Source organism: Crotalus tigris, unplaced genomic scaffold (assembly GCF_016545835.1).
Source record: "Crotalus tigris isolate CLP2741 ecotype Arizona unplaced genomic scaffold, ASM1654583v1 scf7180000024437.13266115, whole genome shotgun sequence".
NCBI lineage: Eukaryota > Metazoa > Chordata > Lepidosauria > Squamata > Viperidae > Crotalus > Crotalus tigris.
In genome coordinates, this window is record NW_024100606.1 from 12,335,045 (window position 1) to 12,349,405 (window position 14,361).

Genomic DNA, 14,361 nt, shown 5'->3' on the forward strand with positions numbered 1-14,361 from the left:
TAAAATTTTTGAAAAAAATTCAATAAAAAAAAAAACTAGAGAAGGGAACTAGGGGGTCAGCCATATTGAACTTAATTCTCACTAACAGATGAAATGAGAGATGGTGCTGAACTTACAGGAATTTTTGGGGGGGAGTGATCATGAAATATTGGAATTGAACATTACAGCCACAGGAAATAGAATGAAGTCAAACTAGAGTCTTGGACTTTAAGAGAGCTGATTTCAATAAACTTAGAGAGAGCTTGGGATGGATTCCAGGGATGAGAATCCTCAAGGGAAAAACAACCCAAGAAGCTTGGGAAATTTTGAAAAGAGAAATGATAAAAGCCTAGTCTAGCACAATTCCAGTGAAGAAGAAAAATAACAGAACTCAAAAGAAACCAGCCTGGCTGCACAAAGAACTCTGATAAATTGAAAAACAAAAAGAACAAGTATAAAAAATAGAAATAGGGGCACATAACTAAGGCAGAATATCAGCAAATAGCCTGAGCCTTCAAAGATGAAGTTAGAAAAGCTAAGGCTCAGAATGAATTAAGGCTTGCAATGAAAGTCAAAAATAACAAAAAAGCTTCTTTCAACATGTAAAAAACAAGGAAGAAAGGAAACTAATAGAAGAAAATGGCAAGAAGATGACAAATAACAGGAGAAAGCAGAACTGCTTAACTCATTTTTGCATCTATCTTTACACAAAGGGAAAAAAACAGTCCAACCTATCAAAAACAGTATCGTAAAAAACAGATTAGGAATACAAGCTAAAATAGGCAGGAAAATGGGAACAAAGTACCTGTCCGCTCCAGACAAATTCAAATCACCAGGACCAATGGATCACAAGCCAAAATTCTGAAGGAACTGGCATATCTTTCAAAGATCCTGGAATATCGGGGGCTGTCAGAGAACTGGAAAAGGGCTGATGTAGTTTCCATCTTTAAAAAAAAAAAAAGGGGGGGGGACCTATCAGCCTGACATCAATATTTGGATGATAATGGAAAAGATAATCTAGCAAGAAATCTGCCTAGAGGCAAACAGAGTCATAACAAAAGTCAACATAGGCTTGTCAAAAACAGTTTATGCTAGACAAATCTTATTGCATTCTTTAACAAAGTGACAAAATTAGTGGACCAGAAAAATGCTGTGGGTATAATTTACTTGGACTTCACTAAGGCATTTGATAAAGTAGACCACAACCTACTACTTGATAAGATAGAAAAATTTAGATGAGAGGATAGAGGGGAAACTCATCAAATTTGCAGATGATACCAAACTAGCAGGAATAGCCAACACTCCAGAAGATAGGCTTTAAGATACAAAAGGATCTTGATAGACTTGAACATTGAGTTGTATCTAACAAAATGAAATTTAATGGTAAAAAAAGTAAGATTCTATATTTAGGCAAGAAAAAACAAATGTTATATAGTATAGGTAGTATGTAGCTCAGTAGTAGTAACTGGAGTCCTAGTGGATAGTCACTTAAATATGAGCCAGCACTATATGCTGCAGCTGCCAAAAAAACACAGTGCAATCCTATGCTGCATTATCAGAGAGATAGAATCAAGTTCACGTGAAGTGTTAATATACTTTATAATACCTTGGTAAAACTACACTTGGAATACTGAATCCAGTTTTGGTCGCTGTGATATGAAAAAAGATGTTGAAACTCTAGAAAGAGTACAAAAAAGAGCAACAAAGATGATTAGGAGACTGGAGGCTAAAACATATATACAGCCCCCGATAAATATTTGTATAATTTTTAGTTTAAATTCTTTTACATAGGTAAACTGAAAAATCCTTTTCTGAAGATAGAGGACAGAAGGTGGTAAGTGCTATTTTTAGATGAATTAAAATCCTACTCCGATGTTCTTTGGCTTTATTGACTTTATCTTATGCAATGATAATTATCAATTATAATCAAGTTTAATTTTTAATTCAGGGTTAATCATATTTTATATGGAGTATTGCAGATTAATTTAAAATTAATACAAATAACCTAAGTTGTTTTGACTTTAATAGATCTGTTCAAAGCTGTGAATTTTTGAATTGGCATAAGAAAAATAGATAAGAGTCCATCTTTATCTCTTTCACTTTTTTCATTTAAGGAACCTTGTAGATTGGTCTACAAGATGATGCAATTGCCTAAAAGTTAATGAGTTAAGTAACTTAAGAACACGTGCTTCATAAGTTACTATGCTACATTTGTTTTCAGGCATATTTTAATTTATTGACATAGTTATACTAGATATTATTTATAGCCAGAACCAGTTTTACAAGTACTGCCTTTATAGTAGTCTTCTGCAAAGATGGTATTATAATGTAGGTGTTGTATATGCTTTTTAGGAAAAACCATCACTAGTCTGTTCTTTGTTATCTTAGAAAGTCTGTTTATAATCACCTCTTTGAGAAATCTGTAACTTTTATCTAGTACTTGCCTTTTCTGGTCATCTACATACTAAGAAAATATGCAATATGGTAAATATAATAGTCATACTGGATAGTAAATGAAATCTTAAGATAAGAAATTGTTGGCAGAATTGCCCACATATTGCTAGAAATAAAAGTGGTAATTGAGGGAATACCTAGTAATCAACCTTGCTCAATCCTGACTAAAAAAATAAACGTGCCTATAGTCCAGAACAGAATGATAGACACAACATATTAATGTTTCCACACTTTTCTAGTTTCATTTTAATCTAAAACATGGGTCGGCAACCTGTGGCTCCGGAGCTGCATGTGGCTCTTTGGACCTTCTCCTCCGGCTCCCAGCCTCCTCTGCCATTTGCAGAGAGAGACAGAGACAGAGAGAGGCACTTGCGCTTCCCTTCTCTCTCTCTCTCTCTCTCTCTCTCTCTCTCTCTCTCTCTCTCTCTCTCTCCCTCTCCCCCCCCTCTGTGTGTGTGTGTGTGTGTGTGTGTAAAAAAGAGAGGGGCTCCTGCCTTGGCTGTGTCTAAGTAGGAAGCAGGAAGGGCAGGAGAGAGTCAGCCCAATAAGACAGTGTGTCAGCTTGTTGGAGAACAGCTTGAAACTAGCTTGCCAGGTGAGCAGAAGATCGCAGAGAGGGAGAGAGAGGTGGGGTAGAGAGAGGGGGGGGAGAGAGGGAGAGGAAAGAGAGAAAGAGAGGGAGAGAGGGAAAGAAGAGAGGGGGGAGAGAAAAAGGAGAGAGGGAGAGGAGAGGGAAAGAGAAAGAGAGAGGAAAAAGAGACGGAGAGAGAAAAAGAGGGAGAGGAGATGGGGAGAGAGAGAAAGAGAGAGAAGAGGAAAGAGGAAAAGGAGAAAGGAGAGAGAAAGGAGAAAGAAAGGAAAGAGAAGGAGAAAGAGGGAGAAAGAAAGTAAAAAGAAAGAGGGAGAGGAAAGAGAGAAAGAAAGGGAGAGAGAGAGGAAAGAGAGGAAAAAGAAAAAGGGAGAGGAAAGAGAGAGAGAGAGAGAAAAAAAGAGAGAACTCATGCACAGCAGCCTCTATTTCTAAACTATAGCCTAAAACTCTTTAATCAAGCTCACTCCCCCCCCCCCCCAAGCACAAGTTTTGTGGCTCCCCGTGTTTTCTTTTCTCTAGGAAAAAGGTCCAAGTGGCTCTTTGAGTGTTTAAGGTTGCAGACCCCTGGTCTAAAGCAATGTTTTTCAAACTTAGTAACTTTAGCAGTATAGTTGCTGGGAAATACTGAGAGTTGAAATAGCAAAAGTATTTAGACTTATATACTGCACACCGCTTAAAATTGACAAGTTTGAAAACTACAGATGTCAAGTGACTATTTATTGAATAAAATAATATTTCAAGGAAGAATATATATAAGATATTCTTTATGATTATGTGTATATTTTGTAGTGAATTGATTCTTTTTTTTTTAATAGTCGCTATAGACCATTTTACCTTCAACTGTCTAGCTTTCCTGTTGTCAACTATTCTAATCCAAGGCCTTGCAGTCCATTTGATGTAGAAAAGAAAAATGCTTGTGGCCAGAAGCAAATTCACAATAAACATAGGTAATGGAAGATAAATAAAATGAGAATACAATGGTGAATGACAAAATTTAGTTATGTAAAAATATATGAAAGCAGGTCTGAGATTTTGTACAGAATTTAAGACCAGCCTATGGCTTGCTCTATAATTTTTTTAATTTAATAATCGTAGCTCATACCTACCAGGGGGGCTCTGTAAAGCTTCATCACTAAATAGCTGATATGGTTGGCTATTATCTCAAAATATGTATCTGCATAGATCTTGCATAGAAAATTATATCTGGTTTCTCTTATTGTAGTCATAAAATTCTACACGAGTGAAAAAAATTATCTTTTAGAATAGCTTATTTTATACTGCACTCTATTTTAGATGTGCAGCCATTCTATGTTACCTTATTTTACTGTAAAAACTTTTCCATATAATAGATTTCTTTTAAGTAGTTATATGTCATTTTTCCCCAATAATTTGCAAGCTAATTTCCATTAAACTCTAATCCTAAATTATACAGGTGATCCTCACTTACCAACTACAATTGGAACCAACAACTCTGTTGCTAAGCGATGTGGTTGTAAAATGAAATCACATGATTGTGTCTGATTTAAAACATTGGTTACAGTAATTAAGCAAATCATAGTGCATTTTTAATGTCACATGGGCTGTGTCTTGTGACTTCCTGCCCCTTTAACTTTGCTTATCAGAAGCTGGCTAAGAAGATCACAAATGGCAATCATGTGACCTCAGGATGCTGCCAAGCCCCTACCTGAATTATGATCATGTGATTATGGGGATGCTGCAATGACTGCAACTTAATCATACATAACTTCAACAGGCACTGAATGAGTGTTCAGTAAGCATGGATTACTTGTGTGATTTTGATTAAGTGTAGCAAACTGCATTAGATGTTTCAGTTTTGCAAAACCATTTTAACTGTAGAAATAAAATAGTATATGATGTAATCATTAGTTATCAAATGTTATTCATAGATGAAAAAATATGTCCCATTTTTAATGGGATCGACAAATGCTTTTCCTCTTAAAGCAGAAACTTATTTTGCCTACTGACAGGTGGTGCTAGAGACTAGTTTTACATATTTGATATATTTTTTTCTATTTTGAAACTAGAAATTAGACAGTTTTTTAAATTGAAGATTAGATTCATTAATAGTCCTAATATGTATGCCTTGCATATTTGCTATAGAAATATGATAGACTTGTGTATATCCTATGTTACAATAATGAAAACAACAAATTTTTTCTTATCTGTATGCGCAACAGGCATTGAAATATTCTATATCATTATATTATCAATTTTATGTATTACTTAATGTTCAGTACTGAACATTAAAATGGTTTTCTGGGTAACTATTCTGGGCAGAGGTTTTGTGATTTTAGATTAGCAATGTTATTCTACTTTGACAGATACATACTAAGCAGGAGTACAATTATTTTTAAACGTATTAAGGATTTAAATCTTGCATTCTCCTCACAGTAAGAATTTATATACCTCTTTATCCTTTATAATTACATTGAAAATGAATATGTGTCATAATGGGATTGGATTCATGACTGGCTACTAAAACTGGTCAGAACTTTAACTTGTTCCTGTTGGCATGTCTTACAAAATATAAATATTTCTTTTGACAATAGAAACCCTGCAAATAGTGATAGAGAAAAACGCACAGTTCAGGTTCCTCCAAAGCATAAAAGGAGAAAAGGATATTGTGAATGCTGCATGAAGAAATATGAAGATCTTCATGCGGTATGTATATCTTATCTATGTTATTTATGTAAGGTGGATATTGCTAAATTCTAATATACCAATTTGCTATATTACATTTTGCTTTGAAATAATAGGGTTTTTAAATAATTTTATATCATGTTCCTACAGAGAAATCAATTGCATAGCATGTTTTTCTGAAAGTTGACTCCTATCTAAAGGAAAAGTAGTTAGAAAAAATATATAAATTCAAGAAAAATTCTATACAGTACTCTGGTTTTTTATCTTGTGAACTACAACTGAAATCAATCCTGAAGATTCATATATTTTCAAGAATATGATATGCTTGTACATTATAATATGCCTACCAAACACTGCTCATTATAATTGTTTGCAAAATAAGAACATTCATAAAATTAACTGATCTTCTATTACATTGCATATATCAAATACTCCTATACTTAAAACTCCATAGAAATAATATATATTCACAAAGTTGCACTATGTGCCAGTTTGTTTGTTCCTGCAACTGGGAGGCTCAATTCATGGTCACTTGCATCTTGCACACTTCTTGAATGGAATACTTCAATGTTTTTTACATGGGGCTCCCTTGAAGAGCATCCAGGAGCTATATCAGTGCAGAGGGCAGCAGAATGGGCAGTTATCAATTTGCTTCTGGGATATTTGAAGAACTGCCTTTCCCTGGTTATGTCTATGCATCCCAAAGAGACACATTTTGCATCCCATCTGTCACCTGGCAGGGCAGAGAGTTTTTTTGTTGGTACCTGCCCTTTATAATATCTTTCCTTAGATTATTTATTTATTTTTCAAATGTATGTAAGTGTCCATCTCATGAAAAATGGATTAGATTGGCCACAATCCTACTGGCTTTTCATAAAATCTTAAAGAAGTAATCCTGCCACCAGACTTGAGGATCTGGATGTGGTAGCGACCATGCAGTGGTTTTGCTGAAAGTTAGTACAAAAGTAGCTTTTGTACCTTGGCTGTTCATTGTGTTGGCTTTGGTTTGCAAGTTAGCTTGAAAACTTCTAAAAATAAAAGGACTGGTAAAATAGCTTGGTTGCATTAGTATATTCATGCCCAAATGTTTATTATTGTGAAATATGCTAGTTTAAGAGAGTGAACAGTTAAAAGCTAAGAATGAAGTTAGCACTGTTGTTCAAAAAAATTTCTCAGCAATAAAACATATGTATTCAAGTCTAATTTTATGCAATTTAGAAGTATATGCTCTTTGGGTGTGTTTTCTTTCTTTCTTTCTTTCTTTCTTTCTTTCTTTCTTTCTTTCTTTCTTTCTTTCTCATGTTCTAAAGTATGTTTTAAATTTTTTTAAAAAAATATTACATGTTGTAATAACTTGCATACAAATGATACTGGTATTTTTTTTTCTTCCAGCATGTTGAAAGTGAACAACACCAAACCTTTGCAAAGAGTTCTCAGTATCAAGTAGTGGATGATATCATTTCCAAGTTTTCTTGTGATTTTTTAGAACTAAGAGAAAATACACCAAAGGTTAAAAGGTAAAACAACTTTTTTTAAATCTAACAAAGTTTATGAAAAAAAGGATAGCGGATCATCATTTTACATCACTTAGCAACCCAAGTGGACTATTGGATCACTAGTGATGCTGTATATTACTGGGGATAGACAGAAACCTCAGAATAAGTCATTCTAAACACATGTACTTTTTCTATCTGCAGAAAGCAGGACAAAAATTCCACTAAGTGGATAGAAATTAGTGAAATTACCCAGTTATAGATTAATATATTCAAAAATAATATCCTCTTTTCCCCCTTCACACAATCAGAGGATTTACTAATAGAGGATCTTACCTGCATGAACAGTTGTGATTATGTGCTACTTTCAGATGCCATAGCTCCATTGTAAAAAAATACATTGGGCTTAACATGGTGGTCATCTTTCTATAAAAATATCAGGACATTTGGAGTTGGTGGATTTTGCAAGTCCCAAGAACTATATAGCTACTGTATATTTCTGTCAGAGTTATTCCTGTTTTTTTGTCCTCTTAGTTATTTTTCCATCTTTACTACTTGAAAGTAGAGCAAGGGACTATCAGAATGATCTCAAAAAATTCTAAGCTCTATTGTGGCCTGTTTCAGATCTTAAAGTTCCTTAACATACCTTGATATTTTTACTTGTTCTTTAAAGCTTCTCTCATAATGTGTTATAATGATTATTTACAAATATATTGTTTTAAAATTGATGAAAAATAGTGATCTTCATTTGTTTGATGAATACAGTTTTAAAGAGAGACAGTAACCACCTATTAGGTTTAATATTGATTTCAGCCAGCCTACATGCAGATACACAAACATGCACATACACCACACAAACATATATGTGGGTATGTATTCTTTTTTCAGTAATTGTTTATTTTATTCACAAAGTTAAAATGCAGACTCCCCAAAAAGGAGAAAAAAGTTCAAGATCAAGCAAAGCTAAAGACATTAAAATGTGCTTTAAAACTCCACATACACATAGATTGCTCCTCCCCTGTTGAATATAAATATATTTCAAGAATAAGAGTTCTCCCCTTTGCAAAACAGGCACACAATTTATGAATTTATACAGCACTGTGTATCCAATCAGTTTGACCTGGCACCTATCTACTATATAAAAAACTATAGTTAACAGATAAAGCCAACAGCAAAGTTAAACTTCAAAGCCCTCTGTTAACTATTGTTGCATTTAACTCATAGAAAGTCCACAATAGCCTCCAATCTACAGCCTTCAACCATAAACCACCACAATCATTATCTCAGGATCAAATATCCTTGATTGATTGTTAATGATAACATTTTTTTCCTTAAGTTTTCACTACCCAGATGAGAGTCCTCTCTGTTAATTTCCGTGAGGTGAAAGTGATTCAGAACTCAAAAATAAAGCAGTAAAAAGATGCAAAAACTACATATTCAAATCCAGCAAAGGATTAGAGTAAATTAGCATTCAACCGGTAGATTAACAGTTGAAGTTGAAAGTCAAAAAGAAAAAGTAAACTTCAAGATATACAGTTAAAATGAGATGAGCTTAAGAAAGCAAATGGCTGAAATGAAAAGAAGGAGACCCAACACTCTGACTACTCCTACCAAGAATTGCAGCCATCAAGGTTTCTCTTCCCAGGTAGATACATGTTCATCTGAGAGTTATCTTGAATGATTCCTAGTTGCTCCCTAGAAAATCTGGGGATTGCATTACCAAAGAATCAGTTTTGGCAGCAAAATCAGCTGTATGTCAGCAGGAAGAAAATAGTGGCCAAGCTGCTCAGTGTGCCATTTTCGAGGATTTCCTTGGAATTAAAAAAAAAAAGATATATTGTCTGACATTTTTATTTACTAATAAAGGAGTAGCCAACATTGTAAATGTAATGGCTTCTCTGCTAATAATTATGTAATATATAATTTGGATGGGAAGCTATACTTTGCAGTGTTGTAAGAATAGCCAAAATTTACAGGAGTTAATTTCTTCATGTTTGAGAATTTGCATTGACCTTTTTCTCCCAAATCAATTTGCTGTATTTGCAGTAACTTTAGCAAGGGCAGCTATTGAAAGTTAAGAAAACTCACTCTGAAATTATCACTGACCACATCTATTTTATTGTGTTTTCTAAATTCTTGTACTCTGCATATAATAATTGTGAAAAATATAGCACTTGCTAATATTATGAGAAGATTATTGATGTCTTTAGTTTTATTAATAAAGGTCATTATTCTAGCCATTAACCAGAAATTAATATATCCCTGAATTTGAGAAATTGCTAATACACAATTTAAAATAATTTTATATCTGCTGCTACTGCCAGTCAGAATTTTTAATATGCACTTTATTATTTGTGAATATAATGGTTCAAATCTAATACAATATTTTAGGTTATACTTTAGATTATACTTAAATATAAGTATATTTACTGCACATGAAAGAAGTTTGCTTGACTTTCTTAAAACTATGCATAGGTTTCATAACATCAAATTTATTATATAATGTGGAAAATAATAACTTGAAATTTTGGATTTTTAAGTTGAAGCAAATTGATTCTAAAATGTATTCTGTTATTTGTTTTTTGCTTTGCAATTTAAAAAGTTATTAAAAATTCTTTGCTACTGTTTTTAGTTCAAGGAATCTGGGAACAGGTAGAGGTGTTATTTCTAATTGCACATTTGGCAAGCTTTTTTTGTTGCTCTTCTAATGTCAGTAAGCAAAAAACAATACAGTTCAGTTTAACAGCTCTGATTTCCTTTTTGAGAAAAGAATGCAGCTAATTAAATAATATCTCCTGCTGAACATATTCAATGCATGCTGTCAGAATAATATTTACCATAGACAACCAAGTTTGTGGCAAACTGCAAATCTGGAATAATCTTTTGAGAGTTGAGCTGTATCATTAATGACTCACTACTTACCTAGTGTTTATACATTAGAAGAATCATTCCTAATTTTTACTTATATTAATTTCTTTAATTTTAGGCGCAAATGTAATGTTGGACAGTTTGCTCCTCTCATTGGAACAAAAAAGAACGAATTGAAAGAAAGATTGATGAGACAAGATATTCCATTGAGATGGTATTCTCGGGAAAGCATTGCAATGGAAACCTTGAAAGAAGGTTCTGAACACATAGATGAATATGCTAAGTCTACACAAAACCATTTTACCTCTGAACCTTCATGTTCTGTTTATTCCTATCACACCCTCTGTTCTTCAGAAACATCAAGAAAACTAAATGGCAATACTGAAAAAAACAGAATACCTAAACATTCAAACTTGAAAGAAATAATTTTATCAACAAATTTGGTACAGCTTCCTCCTCCAAAAGAAAGTATGGCATATATGAAAAATTTGCCAGAAATTTATGAACACTATGAGCCACTATCAAGACAGAATACACTGGGATTGTCAGCAAATCTAAACTCACTACATGCTCAGATCCAAGCATCTGAGTACAGTGAAAGAAATAACACATCAAAGTCAAAACGAAAATTGAGTAATGCAGTTCTTCTGCCAGCAAAATGTTTGAAGAAAGTAGCTACTCATTTACCAATTGACAAAGAATTTGTTAACTGTAATGTGGTAAGTAATTTTCCAAGAGAACTTTCAGTTGCTTTAGAGTCAGAAAAGCCATCTCATAGTTTTCCTGCAAACAAAGATCCAGTTTTGTTGACAGACATTAATATACAAAGCTCACCTTCAATAAAACTCAGCAAAAAAGTCATACATTCCATGGGGCGGAATAAAAAAGGAAATCAGAAACAAAATATGGAATTATGCTTACAGCAGGTAGAGAAGCCACCTGTTCTGGAAGAAACAAATGAACAAAGTTCATCAACCCAAGCTCTATTACAATTGTTTCAGACCAGTGATGCAAATTCAGATTTTAGGGGTTTTTCAAGTATACAGGAGAACAAAGGTTCAAGTTTAATGAAAAATAGTTGGGAAGACCAGCATACAGATGCCCTCTGGTCTTTGTTTTCTACATCTGTCTCCTCATCACCATTTACTGGATTTTAATGTTGCTTTATTTAAAACAATGGGTATAGAATAAACATGCAAATTTAAAAAAATGTGAATATGTGTTTCTATAATAAATGATTATAATAATGATTGTTTAAACCACTATGTGCATATTATTCCAATTGAGTTCATACTTTTGTGCCTGCTATTCATTATTTCACTAACTTTGCAGACAGAAAGCTATCACAATCCTTATAATAAATTATTTCTCATAAGGTTCTATTTTTACACATGTATGTATATAACTTATTAGAGGCATTTGTTGCCTTGTCTTAGCACATAAATTCTAGAGTAGAATATATGTTATAGTAAAATACCAATTTTGTGGTCTTCAGATGCAATGGACAAAAGTTTCATTTAAGCATCACAGGTAAATCCATTAAATGCTAAGTAATCTGAACAAGGCTCTTAAATGTATATTAAGTTATATTTATATTGCTTCTATCAATTTGTGTCATTTGTGTAATGACATCATTATACAGATAGAATAAATTGCAGTTATGGCATACTTTTGGATTTAAAAAAACATTTATAAGTAACAAGCTCTCCCCTAAATTGTCTGTTAAATTGAGATTTTACTGTAATGGAGAATTAGGATTTCTTTATATAGCAATTTGGAGTCAGCTTCTAAAACTGGCTAAATGCCTAGCTAAAAGACAGGAAGTGACATACAGAGTTCCCTGCCAACATACGTGTTCTAAGAATAGTGTTTAAATGCTTAGAAGCATCTAATCTCTCCATCACAGTGGTTGAAATTTTGAGGCTGTTAAACATTCTCATTCTGGGATCTACAAGATCCAAAGTATACTTTCCTCTACAGCATACTTTGACCACATTCCTTATGGAATTAATCTAGCTGAATGGATAAGAAAAAAATACAATTTGTTTAAGCTATCTGACCTTATGGCAACTGTTCACAAAGTTTTTCCTTATGTAAATACATTATATTTGTTCTTTTTGAGAACAAAAACAAATCTAAGGATAGGAAACTGGATATTATGCCTTAATGTAGTATTCCAACTTAAAACTTTCTGAGCAAGTATCTATATTGCCTCTGCTGGAAGGCATTGAGAAAAGAACCCTTTCCCGATGTGTGTGTCCTTCAGGTGTGTAGACTTTTATTGAAAATGGCAATACTGTTTGAGAATTCTGAAAAATAAAAATCCACACAATAGAAGGTTAGTAAACATTGTTTTTGGTAATTGATTTGAATAGTGATCTGCTCTCATAGTTTGATTTTTTTTTAAATACTCAACCAGCATCTGCCTTCCTGTTATTTCACATCATTTCTTGGGTCTTGACTTTGTAGTAGTAAACACAAATTATGGCTGCCTTATGTGGAACAAGCCAGTTTGATCCAGTGATTAAGGCACCAGGCTAGAAATCAGAAAATGTTGAGTTTTAGTTCTACCTTAGTCATGAAAGGTAGCTGGGGGTTATGCTCATCATAAACAACACTACAGGTTGTTTTTGTGGGACACTATATTAAGTATCCAATTTGCTACTTTGAGCTATTTATAAAAAATAAAGATGAAATACAAATATCTTTGGATATTGTACTTGAAGAGTGCTATTTCCTTTCCCCTCCTCTGCTTGGCCAAGTGTGATTAGACACCCTTTGGAATTTGTCTCTGGTGCATAAGCTCTCAATGTACATACAAGCAACAATTGATAAATCATGATTATAACCATAAATTACCATCATAAATATCTCTGCATATGATTTTTCCTAAGTGAATTAACATGCTTTCTCTAAACTATCAGCACATTTAACTAATTTAATTAGATCTATTGAACCAATTTATGCATCATCTGCATTCTCTCCATCTTGCCATTCAAAGTTATAAGAATAATATTGCCATGTAATCTAATTGTATTTTGAACCACTGATGACACACTTATGGTTTCAAGATACTGTTAGATCCTAATCCTAAATCTAATCTAGCTGCCAGCTGGCAAACAAATATGTGAGCTTTGTCTAAATTTGAGAAAACCATACTTATATTTTTGCAAGTTTCTAGTTTTGGTGCCTTGCCTGCAAAGTGAAATAGTTTTGAATGTCACAGATGTTATTGCCTTCTCACCTGAAGGAAAAAATTTTGCTGGATTATAAATTAGTAATCCTGGAGATGGTAGAGTAGATTAATTACTTCAGCCCAACTTCTGACCCACAGATTTCAATTTCAACATCTGGAATGTTAAAAAATTCCCAAAAGATGTTATTGGGTTCTCAATTCTTTCTTCTGATTGTGTCTTTCTGGAAAGTATTGGGCTGAATAAGTTCAATAGTGTTGAGGGTTGTAAAAGACACAACTACCGTTCTAGAAAATGGCATTTAAAAACAAGCATGTTATGGTGCATTTTCTCCTTATATGTTGTCTGATTGGGAACTTTGGAAGATATAGTCTAGCAAAGGGGCCTCCAACCCCCAATCTGGATCAGTACTAGGCTGCGGCATGCCCGCAATTGGTCTGCACAAACAACCAAAGCCCCATCCACAAAATTCAGGCAGCACACAAAACCACACACCCCCAGGTCCACGGAAAAACCTTTCTCCACGGAATTGGTCCCTGGTGCCCAAAAAGTTGGGGACCTCTAGTCCAGTAGACATCTGCCTCCAGAGAGCCATATTAAACATAATAGTTTATAAATATCATGGAGATAAAATCAATAATGGCTGCCTGGGTTAAGAGAGGTCATAATTTTTAACTAGTTCATTTTGCAAACAACAGTGGCCTGGTACCATATAAAGCTAAGCCATGTTGGCTACACTTACACATCAAATATAATATGTAATTTGTTTAGTTTTAGCACAAATTTATACAATAGCCCAACTTAACATCACTCTGAGTGGCGAACAATGCATATTCCCCATAATTCATTAAAATAATACAGACTAAAATAAAAATGAGTCATAATTGAGGCACCACATAACAATTCTATAAAACACAATGTTTTGGATTCATATAACATCCTCATGCAATCTAACCAATTATGGTTTTTTAAAAAGTAATTGAGCAACCTATCAACTTGGAAAATGAACTGTAGTAATGTGTGAATCCAATTAATGTGAAGAGATTCCAAGAACTTCACTCCAAAGTAGCTTCCTAATCTATTTTCAGGAGTGTTTATTTCCTTTTATACATTTCATATG

General features: G+C 33.6%; 1 protein-coding gene across 3 annotated transcripts in view; it reads left to right on the forward strand.

Moving 5' to 3' along the window:
• The window catches only part of DBF4 (DBF4 zinc finger), a 29,317-nt gene extending 18,011 nt beyond the window's left edge, over positions 1 to 11,306 (forward strand). For all 3 annotated transcript variants that reach the window (XM_039331591.1, XM_039331590.1, XM_039331592.1), the window contains 5 exons: positions 1,771 to 1,813; positions 3,841 to 3,972; positions 5,596 to 5,707; positions 7,079 to 7,203; positions 10,166 to 11,306. In XM_039331591.1, coding sequence (XP_039187525.1) covers positions 1,771 to 1,813; positions 3,841 to 3,972; positions 5,596 to 5,707; positions 7,079 to 7,203; positions 10,166 to 11,204 — 1,451 coding nt within the window. In that variant the 3' untranslated portion in view covers positions 11,205 to 11,306. The remainder of the gene's footprint in view (positions 1 to 1,770; positions 1,814 to 3,840; positions 3,973 to 5,595; positions 5,708 to 7,078; positions 7,204 to 10,165) is intronic.
• Positions 11,307 to 14,361: the final 3,055 nt, after the last annotated feature.